General features: G+C 41.4%; 2 protein-coding genes across 2 annotated transcripts in view; both read left to right on the top strand.

The window, feature by feature from the left end:
* The window catches only part of LOC130142034 (uncharacterized), a 36,072-nt gene extending 18,828 nt beyond the window's left edge, over positions 1–17,244 (top strand). The window contains exon 2 of the mRNA XM_056323433.1: positions 16,937–17,244. The gene's annotated coding sequence lies outside the window, so the exon portion shown is untranslated. The remainder of the gene's footprint in view (positions 1–16,936) is intronic.
* LOC130142033 (uncharacterized) lies at positions 14,204–18,720 on the top strand. The gene is made up of 3 exons (XM_056323432.1): positions 14,204–16,765; positions 17,717–17,812; positions 18,406–18,720. Exons 1-3 carry the CDS (start codon positions 14,608–14,610, stop codon positions 18,618–18,620), a joined length of 2,469 nt encoding a protein of 822 aa, XP_056179407.1. The 5' UTR covers positions 14,204–14,607; the 3' UTR covers positions 18,621–18,720.
* Positions 18,721–19,007: the final 287 nt, after the last annotated feature.

Raw genomic sequence — 19,007 nt, 5'->3', positions numbered from 1 at the left:
GAAGATTTCATTTATGACATTACTTGCCAGGAAATATATCCTTGCTCCCCAAAAGAACTATTTTACAACCTGGCTATATGGAAGAACTGTCTTCATTTGTTCACCAGCACAATGTGCTCTTGAATTTATATGTCACCTTAAAATGCAAGTGTCTTTCCTAACAGACACAGAAACTTTTTGGTTATAAAAAGCATAATGAAGAAGAAAGGTATGAATTTTCAACAGTCACATGGCACCCACGTTATTGAAGGATATGTAAATTCTCCTTGATACATTTCAAAGCAGCTTAACCACAAGAAGGAAATTTAAAATTATATTCACAATTGTTACACGTTACTAATTATTTCAACCCTCAATATGTAATTTTTAATAGCTTAGAAAAGTCCATCAAAAACACATGGTTTAATAAACAACAGTTTACAAACTTCATTGGTTATATTATCTCAGTTTAAGTAATACAGTATATTTCTGCATTAAATTCAAAATTTCTGTATGCTTAAACCTGGTAGTTATTTGAAAACATCAACTACAAATAAAATAAGGTCCTAGTCTTTCAAACAGATCTGTGCTTGAGGATATGTGCCTGTTTGGAGTTCCAGCGGCAAATTAACCTGTACAGGTAGCCTTGCAACATCAGGATTACAAATGACAAATTGGTGCAAGGGAGGGGCCAGGGAAAACTGCAAGTAGATCATATGACCTGCATCGGGATCAAGTCATCTTGGATCTATAGCCATAGATTGAACAAAGTAAAGTATGAGATTTTGCCTATGTCAAGAGGTACTGAAACTATAAAGGTGCCTTATGCTACAGTAGAAAGGGAAATACTGAAATATCAACTCTGCATTTCATTTGGAAGCTAAGGTCTAGATTTTCCTGGTGTAGAGTTTAAGGAAAGAGCTGACAGGGTCTTATTAAAATCTCCTAAATGTTAGGCCAAATTTGTATCCCATGTCTGCGTACATGGGCAGAGGAGAGCCAGTGTACAGTGCATGCAGCTATTCTTTACATGTGTCCTTATAATGGGGAAGAAAGCCCCACCATCCCTGATGGCAATTCACAGCTCTTCAGTGCCAGGCAGCTGCATGTAGAGGCAGGAACACACAGTCTCTCTCTGCTACTCTCCACACCACAATTTGAATTACTAACATTTAAACAACCAACAAAAAGAAAATTTCCATTTTCTCCCAGTCACAATCATCTGATGACCAAATCTCGATCAGCTCATATTTTCATACAATAGCTAAGGGTATGTTAACAGTGCAGCTGAAAGTGTTTTGCCCATATATGTTGATTATGATTGTTGTTTATTATTTTTTGTAACCTTCACATGGAATTTGGAGGAAGGAGAAATATTTGATTTGCTGTGAGAGAAGTCAGTAGGGCTCTGTTATAGGAATCTGTGGACAGAACATGCTACAGTCAGGGGAACTGCATAAAATAACAATGGAACCCAAATCCTCAAGACTTCCTCTGACATGAATACGTAAAGAGCAGCAGAAATGCTTTCAGAGCAGCACTCTGAGATAAGCTAGAAGAGGAGGGTTATAAGGGCAGGCTATGATAGCTCTGGGGTTTGGAATTCTCAGATTTACCAGTTCTCAGTGCTTTCCCCTGCTCTATTACTAAAAGGGCCCAGAATCTGCAACTTATATACAAAAATGATATTTTCACATATAAATTCTCTCCCATAAAAGCTCTCAGGGTAAGACAAAATGAACCTAAAAATCCATCTGTAACTAAAAAAAATGCTGACCTCAACTACAAAAAAAAAAGGATAAACCATAAAAAATAATTTTCAGGTTTGTTTGGTTTTAATCAAAGAAAAAATAAATTAAGGAAATACCAGAAGAATAAACCTGCTGTTGCAAACAGAATCACAGCAGTCCCATTTACTGTTTTCTAAAGCAAAAGTGCCAACATAAACCAAATCTGTCACTTACAAGCAGCCAATGAACATAAAGCAGGCCAAATATGAGGAAATGGGTTCTTGGCATTTGAGAAAAAATGCAGTGGTGCATGACCACCATGGACAACCAGTAAAAAAAATTAAAATATGCAAGACTCAAGTTTCTGATCACACATTATAATCTCCAGGTCATCCACATGATGAGGACAGGTATGGCTTACATCAATTATGTAGCTGAAAGCCCTGTGTCACACCACTTTATATGACATAGTACTGGTTATGGCTGGGATAGAGTTAATTTTCTTCATAGTAGTTGGTATGGGACTATATTTTGGATTTGTGCTGAAAACACTGTTGATAATACAGGGATGTTTTTGTTATTGCTGAGCAGTGCTTACACAGTCAAGGCCTTTTCTGCTTCTCATACCAACCCACCAGCCAGTAGGCTGGGAGTGCACAAGAAGTTGGGAGGGGACACAGCCAGGACAGCTGACCTCAACTGACCAAAGGGATATTCCATACCATATGATGTCATGCTCAACATATAAAGGTGGGGGAAGATGAAGGAAGGGGGGGACATCTGGCATTATGGCGTTTGTCTTCCCAAGTAACCGTTATGTGTGATGGAGCCCTGCTTTCCTGGGGATGGCTGAACACCTGCCTGCCCATGCGAAGTGGTGAATGAATTCCTTGTTTTGCTTTGCTTGCATGCACAGCTTTTGCTTTACCTGTTAAACTGTCTTTATCTCAACCTACAACTTTTCTCACTTTTACTCTTCCAATTCTCTCCCCCATTCTGATGGGGGGGGGGGGGGGGGAGTGAGCGAATGGGTGTGTGGTGCTTAGTTGATGGCTGGGGTTAAACCATGACAGTTGCCTTACATGGTAGAAGGATTAGAAATATCTGACAGCTATCCTGTATTCGCTGTTTCAGCTCTAGTCTTGGGAAAGTCTACAATGGAGGAAAAGAATATTTTTTTGGATTTTTAGCCTTTTACATCTCAGACAAATAATTATTTCCTTTTTGAACAATATGGAAGCACTCATGCTCTGCTCCTATATAATGGATGTCATACTCTTCATCTAAATTTACTGAACTTTACAAGCACCTCTAGGGAATGTACATACAGAGAAAAGGAAGCACATGGTTTGTACCCATCTTGCAAAAGGAAAACCATCCACTAATATTAAAGTGTTTGACAGGAAAAGTCTGCATATGGTAACACATGCATCATTTCTTTTGTGTGTATACACACAAAAGTGTTAGACATTTTATTGTACTTCTAAGTATAAGTAATATATAAGTATATTCTTTTGCATGAAGGTCTGAAGATCCCTATTAAAAGGCAAACTTTCTAGCTTGTTTTTAGCTAGTTCACTGGCAAATGGAGGGGAAGGTGCATCTTCAGAAAAAAATTCTTATAGACTCTGCCAGCCTGCATAAGGATAATACAGAATTTGACAGGGTACAATACAACCTCATGAACATTTTCTGGCTTCTCAAACAGCTTTTGCAGGTTGCGCTGAGCTCTGAGTTTCCATAACTATATTGTTAGCTGTAAATCGGCCAGATTTTATGTGTCTCCATGAGTATAAGCACAATCAATTACTTACTCAAAAGAATGTAAATGTGATATATGAGCATCTCAGTTAACACTGAAAAAATACCACTATCCAGCAAACAAGGTCTTTTGGCATTCAAGGCACACTAACAGGGTCAAGCAAAAATAGCTACAGGTTGCACCTACCCATGCATACCATGTTTGTCGGTGCTATTCACTATCTTTATTAATGACATAGACTGTGGGACTGAGTGCACCCTCAAAAAGTTTGCGGATGACAGTTGATTCACTGGAGGGAAGGGATGCCATCCAGAGGGACAGGTTTGAGGAGTGGGCCCTGCAAACCTCATGAAGTTCAACAAGGCCAAGTGCAAGGTCTTGCACCTGGGTCAGGGCAATCCTCAGTATCAATACAGGCTGGAGGGTGAATGGATTGAGAGCAGCCCTGCAGAGGAGGACTTGGTGGTACTGGTGGATGAAAAACTAGATATGAGCTTGCAGTGTGCACTTGCAGCCCAGAAAGCCAACTATATCCCAGGTTGCATCAAAAGAAGTATGGCCAGCAGGTCAAGGGAGGTTGCAGGAGCAAAATAATGGACTCAACGACATATCAATATGATCCTAGTTGAAGACCCTTCAGTTAAGTTTCTGCAAACTTATATACAATTTTCATATCCGTACACGTGTCACGCCTGAATTCTATTGGTTACATACACTGTTCACATACTGTGCATGCGCCATTATACAGATACTAATTGGTTAAAAGCATACAAGCACTCAGTCCCATTTTTAGGATTGTTAACATTCTTGCGGTTATCAGCTCTCAACTTAGCTCCTGTTTTTCTTCTTGCTCGACTACTAAAGATCTTGTTTTCTTTGTTCTCGGTGTCTTTCTCATAACCTTGAGGCCTTGCTGATCAGGCAAAGCCTTTAATCATGTCAAGCTGCTAAAGCAAGAGCAACTTTTGATAGGCCACATGTCCTTTTTCTTCCAAATACATTGCCACAGTTCCCCCTTTTTCTTCTTGGACTATCAAAACATGCTTAATAGCCTTTTGCATTATTCCATAGATACATTTAAAAATACAAGGAATCAAAAGCATCAAAAACAAAATAATCATCAAAATCATTACACCTTGTTTAACCAAATCTAATAACCATCCATTAATTCCCCAACCCTTGAGCCATTGGTCCAGACCTCCATCTGTTATAGTGAGTTTCTTTATGTTCGTTCTTAATTGTTCTAATTGTTTATGAATTGAAACTGAGTGATCAGACAGGTTCATACAACACATACCCTCAAAATCTTCACATCCGTGCCCATGTGCTAACAATAAAAAGTCAATGGCTGCACGGTTTTGTAAGGTAGCATGCCTTACACTATTCAAATCTACCAATAAACTTTTCAAAATATCCAACATCCCAACTTTTGTATATCACCGAGTGCTTTGCCAGCAGCAACCCATGGTGTAAACAGGGAAGAAACCATTCGTAATGGAGTGTTCCAAAGTTGAATTTTATCATTGCAGTTTTCACTTATTTGCCATACTGCTCGTTTTTCCCTGTGCACTGATTTGTTATTATTCCACAGGGTTTAATTTAATACTTGTCTTTGAGTAGGAGCAAACATAGTTAACTTGCCTAAATAACAAGGCCCTCCCAGAGCCTTAGCCGGGATTCCAGGCCATGCTCTATCACCACAGATCAGAAAGAAACCTTTGGACAGTGCTCAGGGTTGTGATGGTGCTGTAAGATTGACCCAGAGCCCTCTATTGCAATATCTCGTGTCATTTGCATACCACTTGTCTGTTGCATTTACCCAGACACTATTGTTAGGATATTTTAGTAGTGAAGGTTTATCGTGTTTATCAGCGAAGCCCACATTATCTTTGTTCCTTTAAATATGACACAACTTTGATTGCATGGCATTGAGCCAAGGATGTCTAATTCTTGAGGTGGTACCATAGAAACATTCAGATGTTGAAAGTGCAGTCTGCATAGCATCTTCAAGTCGTGGATATATTCCTTTAAATGTCAACTGCCACTTTTCTAATAGGCCAGGTCAAGTTAGCAAAGGCAATAACTTCAGCTTTGTTTAGAATTTCACTTTTGCTGACCCATCCTTTAAATTGGTTCGGGTCAGAAGTCGGAACCCCTATTAGACAGGTACGAAAGGGATCTGTTGGAGTTGACATAGATAAACAGATAGAGTCTTGACCAGTAGCATTAGCAAGAGTAACCCATACATTTTGCCTATTCTTAAATAGCCTATGCTTTTGTTCTATTACATCTACATACTTAAACAGCAAGCACAGTCCCCATAAAAAAAAACACAATTCTCATTTTAAATCCTTACAAATCTATGCGTCCTGACACAAAAATATAAAAGTATATAAACTGGGAGAAGAAGAAGGAAGGAGAGGACATCCAGCATCATGGCGTTTGTCTTCCTGCATAACTGTTACACATGATGGAGCCGGGCTTTCTTGGAGATGGCCGAACACCTGCCTGCTGATGGGAAGTAGTGAATTAATTTCTTGTTTTGCTTTGCATGCATACGTGGCTTTTGCTTTAGCTATTAAATTGTTCTTATCTCAACCCTTAAGTTTTACATTCCTTTCTGATTCTCCTCTCCATCCCCCTGGGTGAGGAGGAGTGAGTGACATAAGTGAATATGTCCTGACATACAAAAGAAGAGGAGAGACTGTGAATAGCAGATGTTAACTGCAATATGACTTGCTTAGAAGAAGGAAAGCTACCTTTTATCTCAGGGTCAAAAGACCCAACCTAAGCTGGCTCTCACCAGCTGACTAGATACTGAGGATAAAATAATAGGAAATTTGCCTTAAGAAACCAGGCATGTAACCATGGCTAGAACAGTAACCAATCAGAATCCAGGTCCATCTGCACAGGACCGCTTTAGAACCATGAAGATTAGCACAACACTGACCATACATGTACACCATCTGCATGTAGACGAGCGCTTACTAATTATGCAAGCAGTAGTAACTAATAAGCCCACTCCTTAACATGAATAATTTGATTGGTCTACACAACTGTATTGTAATATATATAAACCCTACTTTCTTCTATGATGGGATTCTCCATGAATTAGGCTGGGGTACTGCTATGCTCATAGGTAATATGAGAGAATAAATTCCCTTCATAATTCTATACTAAACATCCTTGTCTCCCTCTTAGGCCAGCAAAAACTGACTTGTACAGGAGCAAATCAGAAGAGCAAAAGAGAAGACTCAAGGACCAAGATAATGATATTTTAATAAGGAAAACAAAATCTGCACACACAAGCAAAGCAAAAAGAATTAATTCACTACTTCCTATAAGCAGGCAGATGTCTAGCCACTTCCTGGAAAGCAGGGCCTAAGCATGCTTGTTGGGAAGACAAACACCATAACCAAAGAAGTCCCCTCTTTCTCTTTCTTTCCTACACCTTTTATTGCTGAGCATATCATATATTACGGAATATCCCTTTGGTCAGTTGGCATCAGCTGTCTCAGCTGCGTCCTCTCCCAACTTCTTGCCTACTTGATGGGAGGTAGAGTGGGAAAACCAGAAAACTTTGATGTGCAAACACTGCTCTGGAACTGCTAAAACACTGGTGTGTTATCAACACTTATTTTGGTCACAAATACAAAACAGCACCCTACAGGCTGCTGTGAAGAAAATTATCTCCATTCCAGCCAGAAACAGTACACTACACAAATCTGAAATTAAGGTCTGTTCATTATATACTTTGATGCAAAATCACTATACATATAGTTCTGGCTTTATATTTGTTGTTCAGGAATAACACAGCATATAAAAATGAGGTATAAAACTGATACATGCTCATGTTAAAATGAACACTAAAATGACATGTTTTTTTAAATAAAAGCAGGTATAGTGTATAGAATCATAGAATGGTTTGGGTTGGAAGGGACCTTTAAAGATCATCTAGTTCCAAGCCCCCTGCTGTAGACAGGAACATCTTCCACTAAATCAAGTTGCTTAAAGTTTCATCCGACCTGGCCTTGAACACTTCCAGGGATGGGGCATCTACAGCTTCTCTGGGCAACCTATTCTACTTTCTCACCACCCCTATAGAAAAATTCTTCCTTCTGTCCAAGCTCAATCTTTCAGTTTAAAACCATGTCTCCTTGTCCATTTGATAGGAAAATTACTTACTTTAAAGAAAACAAGAAAGAATTTGAAAAACAGAGGATGTTAATCTACCCTTACAAATAGTTAACAAGACATGGCCTTGGGAGAAGGAATAGACACCATAAATATGCCAAGCTAAGAAATAACAAAATAAGCTCAAGAAGAAACAAAGGATTAATGAGACCAAACAGAAAATTACTTACATTATGTGTGAACTACCCTAATTAGCATACTAAAAGATCCAGCTTCCAGCAAAGAAAGCCCCCTACTAACAAAGTCCTCTCCCCACGCGTGTGAGGTGAAAAGAAAGAATGCTGTACCTGGTTTAATCTGCCAGCAACAAAGCACCACCCAGCCAGTGGCTCACTCCCCCCTCACCCAGAGGGATGGGGAAGAGAATCAGAAAGGAATGTAAAACTCAAGGGCTGAGAGAAGAACAATTTAATATCAAAAGAAAAAGCCACGTATGCAAGCAAAGCAAAACAAGGAATTAATTCACCACTTCCCATGGGCAGGCAGGTGCTCGGCCATCCCCAGGAAAGCAGGGCTCCATCATGTGTAACAGTTATGCAGGAAGACAAATGCCATAATGCCAGATGTCCCCCCTTCCTTCTTCTTCCCCCAGCTTATATACTCGGCATGACATCATATAGTATGGAATATCCCTTTGGCGAGTTTGGGTCAGCTGTCCTGGCTGTGTCCCCTCCCAATTCCCTGTGCCCCTCCAGCCCTCTGGCTGGCAGGGCCCAACAAACTGAAAATACTTAACTTAGTATAAACCAGGGGGGCAGCGCGCAGAGGAAGTGGCAGGCAGTCATCTGCAACTGCTTGATTTCCCCCCAACCCCCGGCAGGTGGGGGGTTGGAGGGGTTCTGTAAATACCGGGTGCAGGAGGGGGCCTGGAAATCAGGACCATAAGTACCAATCAGTCAGCTGAAAGGAACGTGCTCAAGCTCGTAGGCCACAAGCCCTGGGAGGACAAGGAATGTGAATAGATAACAATCAACAGGATGAGTCATGCTGAGAAAAGATAAGGGAATAAGGAACAGATGGTGCCAAGGAGTACAAACGCCTTGCTGTTAATTGATGACTGTAAAAACTTACTTAAAGTGTCCTTTGTTTGTAGTTAACCAATCAGGGATTGCCTAGTATGTAATGCTTAGCTTAAAGAACCAATCTGTTTAAAGCGCACAGCTTCTGAAAACATATAAACTCGTGATTGTGTGCAATAAATTGACATCTTGCTTGCATCAAGCTATGTCCCGTCTCTTCATTCGCCACAAATTGGTGACCCCGACATGATCTAGTTAAGGATCTGACGTGAAGGGCTCTCAAATCACCTAACTGAGCAACTTGCAGCGAATCCCACAGAACTTTGAATGGACCGCTGAAAGGGAGCGGGAGCCGGCCAGCCTGAAATCCCTCCGGAGTTGAGGTGAGCTGTGGGAAATCCGTAATGGGGAATCAGGCTTCGTCCCCAGAAAGAGACGTATATGGACTCATAAAGGATCTTCTAGTCAGACTGGGGAGTCTGTGCCTCAATCTCCTCAAATGGTGACCACTATGGTGGTGTTCCGAAGCCTTGGAAGAATAAGGATGGAACCGGTCGATAAAAAAGACAGCTCGTGGAAGAGGGCTGCGTTCCGGAGGAGAGGTCTTGGCTGAACGATCGTCTTGCTGGCTGCACCAGGCAGACAACCTAAACCCCGAGGATAACACCTGTATGTATCGAGACAGGTGAGCAGCCAAGAAACTTTAGAGATTTAAAATATTTGAAGAAATTTTAAGAAGCTTTAGAAATCTGTACTCATTGAGACAGGCAAGCAGTCAAGAACCTTTAGAGACTTTGAAAGAAATGAAAGCGGTCAGCAGACAATTGTATGATGCTGCCGCGGAGGGGAACTCCATGTCAGGAATGCATTTAGCACCTTGGTGGCAAATTCTGACTACCCTTTGCCAAGCATGGACTAATTCTACTAACAGTGCTAAACCAGAGGAAGCTGTAAATTCCACCAACAGTGTAAGCACTGAACTAGAGGAGGCTGTAAATCCCACCGACAGAGCGACTCTTCTCAACACGCTGTCAACGATGGCAACTCCATCCACACTTCTTCTGCCCTCAAAGCTCCTGTCACTGATTGCAGCAACCCTCACAACACAGGACCAAGCACGAGAACAGAACAACTCGGGCAATGATTCCATTGACACTGATAAACCTTTTGATCCAGGTCCTATAGAGCCGGAAAAGGGAGCTACACTTTTTTCCTCCCACCACCACTCCCACCCCTCCCCCCGCAATGCATTGACTGTATTTTTGGGGAGGGTGAAAGGGGGTCTGAGGGATTGGTGGCAGGAATGCAAGTGGGAAGCACTTAAGCGAGGAGATTTGGGAGTCGCTATGGCACTTCTCCACCTGCCCACTTGCTTGTGGGTGATAAGGTGTGTGCAGTTTCCAATTAATTTCTAAAAATCTGCTAGCTCGTTGAACTAGTGACACAGTGTGGTCCCCTATCAGAGGAAATCACTTCTGGTACTCCAAATCTGGGAAAAATTTCCTTCAATAAAATTGTCATTACCTCTCAGGCTTTATTCCTTCTGCAAGGGAAGGCTTCAGGCCGTCCATAAAAGGTATCAGTTAGTACCAATAGATTGGTACCAATAGTACCAATACCCTCCTTTTCCAGGGAGTTCTGAAAAGTGTCTCTGCCAATTTTGACCTGGAATATTCCCTTTACTGATACTTCAAAATTTCACATGGTTTTCTACCTTGGGATTATTCTTTAGGCATACTTCACACCTTTTAACTATGTTTTTTATAGTTTGATTCAGTCTTCTGGCTGTTGTTTGCTTGATAAGGGAGTTATACGAGGTTTTGGTTCCCCAATGAGTTTTATGATGTTCTATTCTTATAAGTTTCCATAATATACTAAAGGGAACTTGTTATTCTGTTATCTTTTAACACTGCCCATCTTGATGGGCTAACCTCAGCCCCTAGATCAATAATTAACTTCTGATCCTCTTCATCATATTCAATTGACTCAGGTAGGGGCAAAGACTTTTCAGGAATCAAACTTAATACCTCATCTCGTTCCACAGCTTGTCTTGCCTCGTGATCAGCCTATTTATTTCCCATTTCCCTGTACATGTTACCTTTCTGATGTCCTTTGCAGTGCATAATCACCACTGCTGATGGAAGTTGTACAGCAAATCACCACTGCTGACAGAAGTTGTACAGCAAATCACCACTGCTGACGGAGGTTGTACAGCATCTAAAAGTCGCAAAATTATGTCAGCATGTTTTATACCATTCCCTTGAGTGGTTAGGAGTCCTCGTTTTTTCCAAATCACTCCATGGGCATGGACTACACCAAAGGCATACTTTGAATCTGTCCAAATATTCACTCTCAGTCCTTTGGCAAACTCTAATGCTCTCACTTGGGCAATTATTTTAGCTTATTGTGCAGATGTGCCCTTAGGAAGTGACTTTGCTTCCACCACCTGGTCTGTGGTGGTCACAGCTATCCTGCCATTCGGACTCCATTCTTTACAAAACTGCTCCCATCAGTATACCACGTGTGGTTGGCTTCCTCCAGCGGCTCCACCTTCAAGTCTGGTCTACTTGCATACAGATTCTCAATAGTTTCTATGCAATCATGTACAACAGTCTCCAATTCCTGTTTATCACTCAAAAAGGAAGCAGGGTTTAGAAGGGTAGATGTGACAATTTCTATATCATCCTGTTCCATTAACACTGCTTGGTATTCCAAGAATCATGATGGTGAGAGCCAGTGTCCCCCTTTCTGCTCCAAAATGGAGATTACAGTGTGGGAAGTGTGCACAATCATCTTTTGCCCCAGAGTAAATTTTTGAGCTTCCTGTATGATCAGAACAATGGCGGCCACTGCCTGAAGACATCCTGTCCATCCTTTGCTTACTTCATCCAATTGTTTAGAGAAGTATGCTACAGCTCCTTTATAAGGGCCCAGCTTTCGAGCCAAAATTCCCAGAGCCACTCCTTGCCTTTCATATGAGAACAACCAGAAGGGCTTAGTTACATCAGGCAGGCCTAAAGCTGGGGCTCTCATCAGTTCCAATTTCAGTTCTTTAAATGCCTTCCTAGCTTCACCAGTCCATATTAATTGTATCTGGCTATTTTTCAGAAGTTCATATAGAAATTTCACCAAAAGTCTATAATTATAAATCCATAGTCAGCACCAACCTGCTATTCCCAAAAAGGTTTGAAGCTATTTTACCATGGTCAGTTCTGGGGTCCTGCAGATGGCTTCATTTCGGTCATTCCCAAGCTGTCTCTGTCCCTTAGAAATCACAAATCCCAGATATATTACTTCTTTCTTAAAGATATGGGCTTTCTATGATGAGACTCAGTAACCATTTAGTCCAAGAAAATTCAGCAAACCCACAGTCCATTCCTTACACTCTCCGTTCTTCTCTGTGGCTATCAAAATATCATCCACATATTGCAAAAGGACCTCATTTCCCGGAGGCCTCACCCAGGTCTCTAATTCCTTGGCTAATTGATTTCCAAAAATGGTGGTGTAAGAAACTATGGACTAGGGTATTGTTTATTAAGATTTATGTTAAGCCCAATGTAAAGATTAGGCAACAAAAGATAAGATAACCGCCAGGTGTCCAGGATGCCGCTTGTGAAAGATAAGATAACCGCCAGGTGTCCGGGATGCCGCTTGTGCATATGAATGAAGGGTCAACGCCTCCACTACTTCATGAACACGAAAGTAAAAAAAAAGTATAAAAAGGGACTGTTTGAACTGCTCAGTACGGCAGTTGGCGAAGCGCAGACTCCCCTGCCGTCCAGCACTGTCTTTGCTCATATTCTACTTGCTGTAATTAATAAAAATTTTAATTGGATTATGATCCATTGTGGTCTCAATTTATAACAATTCTGGTGCCGTGACTCGGATAAGGAACGGTGGGCTTTGGTCCTCTGGGGAGGCGCCCCGCGACATTTCGCGGCCCCGCGACCAACAGCTTACTCTAACCTTACCGACGAACCTAAATTCTAGAATAATGAGCAAAGGAGAAACCGGTAAAATCCCATAAAAATTCTGTGCACGGGAGTCCGGACAAAGACGCAGGACGCGTAAGTATATTGCGAATTTGTTCGCGGGTTTGCCGTTCGGGCGGGATTGGGTTTCCTGGAATATAACGAGTGAGAGGTTCGATATACTGAACCAAGCGAGTGCGGACTCTTAAGTACTGCGTTTCCCATCTCCCGCGAGGGACTGGGCCAGGAACAAGGGGAGAGAGTGAGTGTATGTTTGTGGATATTCCAGAAGATGGGGGCGAAGGGCAGCAAGCCTTCGACTCCCATGGGAAGGGTACCCACTGTACCTAAGAATACCCCTCTGGCATATATCTTAGACAATTGGAGATATTTCCCTGGAACTCTAGGGAAAGATAAGCAGAAGATGATAGAATATTGTACTAAGATATGGGGAGGGAAGAAAATTTCTAAAAATGTCTTTTGGCCAGTCTATGGGTCAGAAGAAGATTGGGTAAGACAGCAATTAAACCTCTGGGTTAATAATAAAAAAAACCCTTAACCCAGAGGAGAGTCGATATGCGGAAGTGTGGCTAGAAAGACCTGGAGCTAGACTTTACCCACTGAATGAAATAAAAACTAAACAAAAGAAAAAGCAGGAAGAGTTGGACGAAACCCTTCTAACCCCCCCTCCTTACATTCCTCCTCCTGCTCCCGCAGAGGTCCCCAGAGCGCCCACTCCCCCACCAGAGTCGGAACAAGGGTCTCCCCCTCTTCCTAGACGCATAACTAGAAGTCAGAAAGGGGCAGCTCAAATGTACCCCCTAAGGGAAATACCCATGGGGGGACCTCAACCTGTGATCGGATATATTTCCGTACCCCTAAACTCGGTTGACCTACGAGATTTTAAAAGAACCGAGATGGGAAACTTAATTGAGGACCCACTCGGAGTGGCAGAAAGATTAAATCAATTTTTGGGACCAAACCTTTATACTTGGGATGAGATGCAATCTATCCTTGGTCAATTATTTACTACCGAGGAAAGAGATATGATTAGATGAGCAGGAATGAGACTGTGGGATGCTCAGCATGCCCAGGGACCCCAAGCAGATATTAAATGGCCACTCCAAAGACCTAATTGGGATAATCAGGATCCAGTGCATAGAACTCATATGCAGGACCTGAGAACTATAGTAATTCAGGGGATTAGGGAAGCAGTACCCCGTGGCCAGAATATCAATAAAGCATTTAATGAAATGCAAAAGAAAGATGAAAGCCCTACTGAGTGGCTGGAACGACTGAGGAAAGCCCTTCAGCTGTACTCTGGGGTAAATCCAGATGACCCTTTAGGGCAAGCGCTCCTCAAAACTCAGTTTGTGGCAAAATCATGGGAAGATATCAGAAAGAAGATTGAAAAGTTAGAAGACTGGCAGAATAGAGGGTTGGATGAATTATTGAGGGAAGCTCAGAAAGTCTACGTAAGGCGGGAAGAAGAGAGCAGCAAGCGACAAATAAAAATGATGGTAGCAGCAGTCAGAGAGGATCGCAAAGGGCAAACTGGTGAACACAGATCTGCTGGAACGAAACAAGGGAACGTAGTAGTAAAGAAGGAACAGAGATGTTGTTTTTACTGTGGAAAGAAGGGACATATAAAGAAGAATTGCAGAGAAAGGATCAGGTATGAGGAAATATTGAAAACGGAATAGGAGAGTCAGGGGCTCTATATCTTAGGGGACCGGAGTCATCATGAGCCCTTGATAAAATTAAAAATAGGTCCCCATAAACAAGAGTTCACCTTTTTAGTAGACACTGGGGCTGAAAAATCAACTATTAAGCAAATACCTGAGGGATGTAAAGTTTCCCCTGAAAAAGTACAAGTAATTGGGGCAAAAGGAGAACCCTTTAAAGTAAGCAAAATCAAAAATGTGGTATTCGAAACTGAAAATAAATTTGGAATGGGTGAACTCTTGCTCGTCCCTGAAGCAGAATTTAATCTGTTAGGACGAGATTTAATTGTTGAATTGCAATTAGAAATTAAAGTGAAAAATCAAGAGCTAACAGTATCTGCTTATCCTTTGACCGTGGATGATCAAAAACAAATTAACCCCGATGTCTGGTACTCTCCAGACACAATTAGTAGACTGGAAATCCCACCGATTAAAATTCAAATTTCCGAACCCCACATACCTGTGAGGGTAAGGCAATATCCTATATCCCTAGAAGGACGGAGAGGATTAAAACCAGAAATTGATCAATTGTTAGCACAAGGAATCTTAGAGCCTTGTATGTCACCCTTTAACACCCCCATTCTGCCTGTAAAGAAACCAAATGGGAAATATCGGCTTGTACATGATTTAAGGGAAATAAACAAAAGAACTATCACCCGGTTCCCTGTAGTAGCAAATCCATACACACTGCTAAGCAAGCTAGGACCCCATAACTCCTGGTATAGTGTGGCTGATTTAAAAGATGCCTTTTGGGCCTGTCCACTGGCAGAAGAATGCCGTGATTATTTTGCCTTTGAATGGGAAGACATAGAGACAGGCCGTAGGCAGCAATTGAGATGGACCGTGCTCCCCCAAGGCTTCACTGAGTCCCCTAATCTGTTTGGACAGGCCCTGGAAGAGCTCTTAAAAGAATACCAGGTACAAACAGGAAACGTACTGTTACAGTATGTAGATGATCTGCTCATAGCAGGGAATAATAAGGAGGATGTAAGGAAAGAAAGCATTCGACTCCTAAACTTTCTTGCACAAAAGGGACTACGGGTATCACAAGAAAAGTTACAATTTGTGGAGGAAAAAGTGAAATACTTGGGGCATTATTTGTTTAACGGCGAGAAGATATTAGATCCAGAGCGCATTAAAGGAATTCTGGAATTACCTATGCCTGTCACTAAGAGGCAAATTCGGCAGGCATTAGGGCTATTTGGGTATTGTAGGCAATGGATAGAGAACTACAGCTTTAAAGTTAAATTCTTATATGAACAACTGTCTAAAGACAAAATGCCCAAGTGGACCCCTCAGGATCAAGAGCAGTTTGCCAGTCTCAAAAGGGAGCTAAGCCAAGCACCGGTTTTAAGCCTACCAGATTTAAAGCGGCCATTCCATTTATTTGTTAACATACATGAAGGAACGGCATTCGGAGTATTAACTCAGGAATGGGCCGGACAAAAGAAACCGGTGGCATACCTATCAAAGCTGTTGGACCCTGTGAGCAGGGGTTGGCCGAGTTGTTTACAAATCATTGTTGCTGCTGCCTTATTACTTGAGGAAACGAATCGCATTACCTTTAATGGAGAAGTTGTCTTATATGCGCCTCATAATATCAGGGGAGTGTTACAACAAAAAGCAGAAAAATGGCTTACAGATAGCCGATTATTAAAGTATGAGGGAATACTTATAGAATCCCCTAAACTATCTTTGAAAACTATTGGAGCAGTTAACCCCGCTGAATTTTTGTACCCAGGAGAAGGTAATGAACTATTGCACAATTGTTTTCAAACAATTGAACAGCAGACACGCATTAGGCCAGACTTAGAAGAAGAAGAACTACAATGTGGAGAAGTATTATTTATAGATGGGTCATCACGAATAGTGGAAGGTAAACGATTGTCCGGATATGCCATTGTTAAGTTGGAAAAAGGAGAATTTAAGACAATAGAATCAGGCCCCCTGAGTGCCAGCTGGTCGGCTCAAGCCTGTGAACTATATGCATTGTGGAAAGCATTAGTGTCACTGAAGGGAAAGGATGGAACTATATATACAGACTCACGCTATGCGTTCGGAGTAGTACACACTTTTGGGAAAATATGGGAAGAAAGAGGATTCGTTAACTCACAGGGAAAAGAACTGATACACCCGGAATTAATTCGGCGAGTTCTGGAGGCATTAAAAATGCCGAATAAAATAGCAGTTGTACATATAAAGGGACACCAGCGAGGTACAAGTTACCAAGTTAGGGGAAATAATGCAGCTGATACAGAAGCAAAACGAGTGGCAGGCAATTATAGTACGATTTTAACTATACAACAAATACCTGTTAGTAAAAATTTGAGTTTTGAGTCTGCAGAAAAGGAAAAACTAGAACAAATGGGAGCTAAGGAACAGGATGGTAAGTACATATTGCCAGATGGGAGAGAAGTTTTGCCGAAGGGTATAGCACTTGAAATATTTTCAAAAATACATAGTAAAACACACTGGGGAACCCAGGCATTAGTTGATCATTTCAATCAACAGTTTGCCTGTATAGGCGTATATAACATAGCAAAGACAGTCACGGCAGCCTGCGAGACCTGTAAAAAGGTTAATCGAAACAACATGAGACAAAAGCCTCTTGGAGGACGTTCCCCAGCATACAGACCTTTCTCACACATACAAGTGGATTTTACTGAACTACCCAGGGTAGGGCGTTACAAATATTTATTAGTAATGGTGGATCATTTAACACATTATGTTGAGGCTTTTCCTACCTCCAAGGCAACTGCTAACCAAGTTACTAAAGTGTTACTTGAACACATTATACCTCGATATGGAGTACCTGAAGTAATTGACTCGGACAGAGGAACACACTTTGTGTCAAAAATTGTTAGAGATCTAACAGAAAGCTTGGGTATTAAGTGGGAATACCATACGCCATGACATCCACAAAGTTCGGGAAAAGTTGAAAGGATGAATGGAGAAATCAAAACTATTTTGACTAAATTAATGATAGAAGCCAAATTATCATGGATTAAGTGCCTACCCATGGCACTATTAATTCTCAGAACCAGACCCCGAGCAGATGTAGGAATATCAGCGTTTGAAATGGTGTATGGAATGTCCTATAGAATTGAAAGTCCACAAACAAATGTTTTAATTCGAGACCGTGTGATTAATGAATATGTTTCACAATTAGCAGAACATCGTAACAAGCTTTGGGAACATGGACTGATTGTACAACGACCACCGTTGGACTTAAAAATTCATAATCTTAAACCTGGGGACTGGGTATTGGTTAAAACGTGGAAAGAAGAAACCCTAAAACCCAATTGGGAGGGACCTTATCTTGTTTTGCATACAACAGAAACAGCTGTCCGGACTGCTGAGCGTGGATGGACTCATGCTAGTCGCATTAAAGGCCCAGTGACGAGACCCCACTGGAAAGTAATCAGTACTCCAGGTGACACCAAGATAACCCTGAAAAGATAACGTAATGATAGAGACTTTATTTGATTATTTTGCCGCATTACCTTTTGGTATAAAGTGTGTATTGTTGTTTATATTTGCTATAATTATTTCTTTTTTTATCTATTATATATGGAAGCGTACAAAGTGTGTTGAAGGAAATTGCTAAACTTATGCAACCACACAATATCAAGTATAGAAGATATGCTGATGTAAATAATATATGCACTCTAGATATATGAATTAGATGTAATAATTTGAACTGCAATTGTTATCCATTTGCTTGTTTCAGGTGTAAGGTATGCCAGAATAAATGGTGGACACACTGTGAATGTGGATACCCTCCAATAGGAGTTTGCACACAGTGTTGGAAAATCCAAAGAACTCTTACTGAGTGGAAATTAAAACAATTAGAGTCTAAACAAGAAATTATTCGAGAATCCCATGAGTGGTGGGAAATTTTTGCCAAAGGAATAAACCCTCAATATTATTGTTACCACTCCACCGAACCAGTCCCCTTTGTAGCTGAAATCTTGGCTATAAAGTGCAGAAGGGAAGTACTAACCGTGTCTTGCTTTGCCCCATTAGTTAAAGCTGCAAAGTGGGAAGCCTATGTAAACAGGCAGAAAGCCCGAAGCAGCTGTTCTCCTGAAGAATTCCCTTGCTGCCGAGAAGATGGTACACCCCGTGGCTCGAAGCAACCGAGTCGACGGGCAAGGCAGAGGAGGAACAAACTGTGGAGAACAGAACCAGAACAATGGGACACTAAAGCAACAATGGCCGAACTTCCCCAGGACTGGTAAAAATATACTTAAATTAGCAAAATTGACAGACACCCTTTTTCCTGGTATACCGTTAGTTTTGTTATTGATAATAACCCAAGCAAATGGAAACCCTCATGAACCTATGAACTGGACAATAACAAACATAAAATATCCAAGTAATCCAATCCAAGCACGAACTACACAGTTAGTTTCAATGTGAGTTTGCATGATCCAATTACTGAAGAAGATCGTAGAGATGAAGCGGATATATGTAAACCAATTTATATATGTCCAGCATCAAACCCTGGTAAAGGATACTGTAATTCTCCAGGTCATTATTACTGTGCATATTGGGGGTGCGAAACATGGGCCTCTGAGTGGTCCGCACCTGGAGACCAATATCTAGAAATAAAGTGGTCACTGGAA

This window comes from Falco biarmicus, chromosome W (assembly GCF_023638135.1).
Source record: "Falco biarmicus isolate bFalBia1 chromosome W, bFalBia1.pri, whole genome shotgun sequence".
NCBI lineage: Eukaryota > Metazoa > Chordata > Aves > Falconiformes > Falconidae > Falco > Falco biarmicus.
The sequence above is the reverse complement of the archived record's forward strand: the minus strand, read 5'-3'. Positions and strand labels throughout refer to the sequence as shown.

What these genes read in the sequence shown, in the direction of transcription:
- LOC130142033 (XM_056323432.1), top strand. Translation starts at nt 14,608, where the DNA reads ATGGGTGAACTCTTGCTCGTCCCTGAAGCAGAATTTAATCTGTTAGGA. An exon ending in GGGAGCTAAGGAACAGGATG is followed by an intron (nt 16,766 to 17,716) that starts GTAAGTACATAT and finishes TGCATACAACAG; the next exon opens with AAACAGCTGTCCGGACTGCT. An exon ending in GAAAGTAATCAGTACTCCAG is followed by an intron (nt 17,813 to 18,405) that starts GTGACACCAAGA and finishes TTGCCCCATTAG; the next exon opens with TTAAAGCTGCAAAGTGGGAA.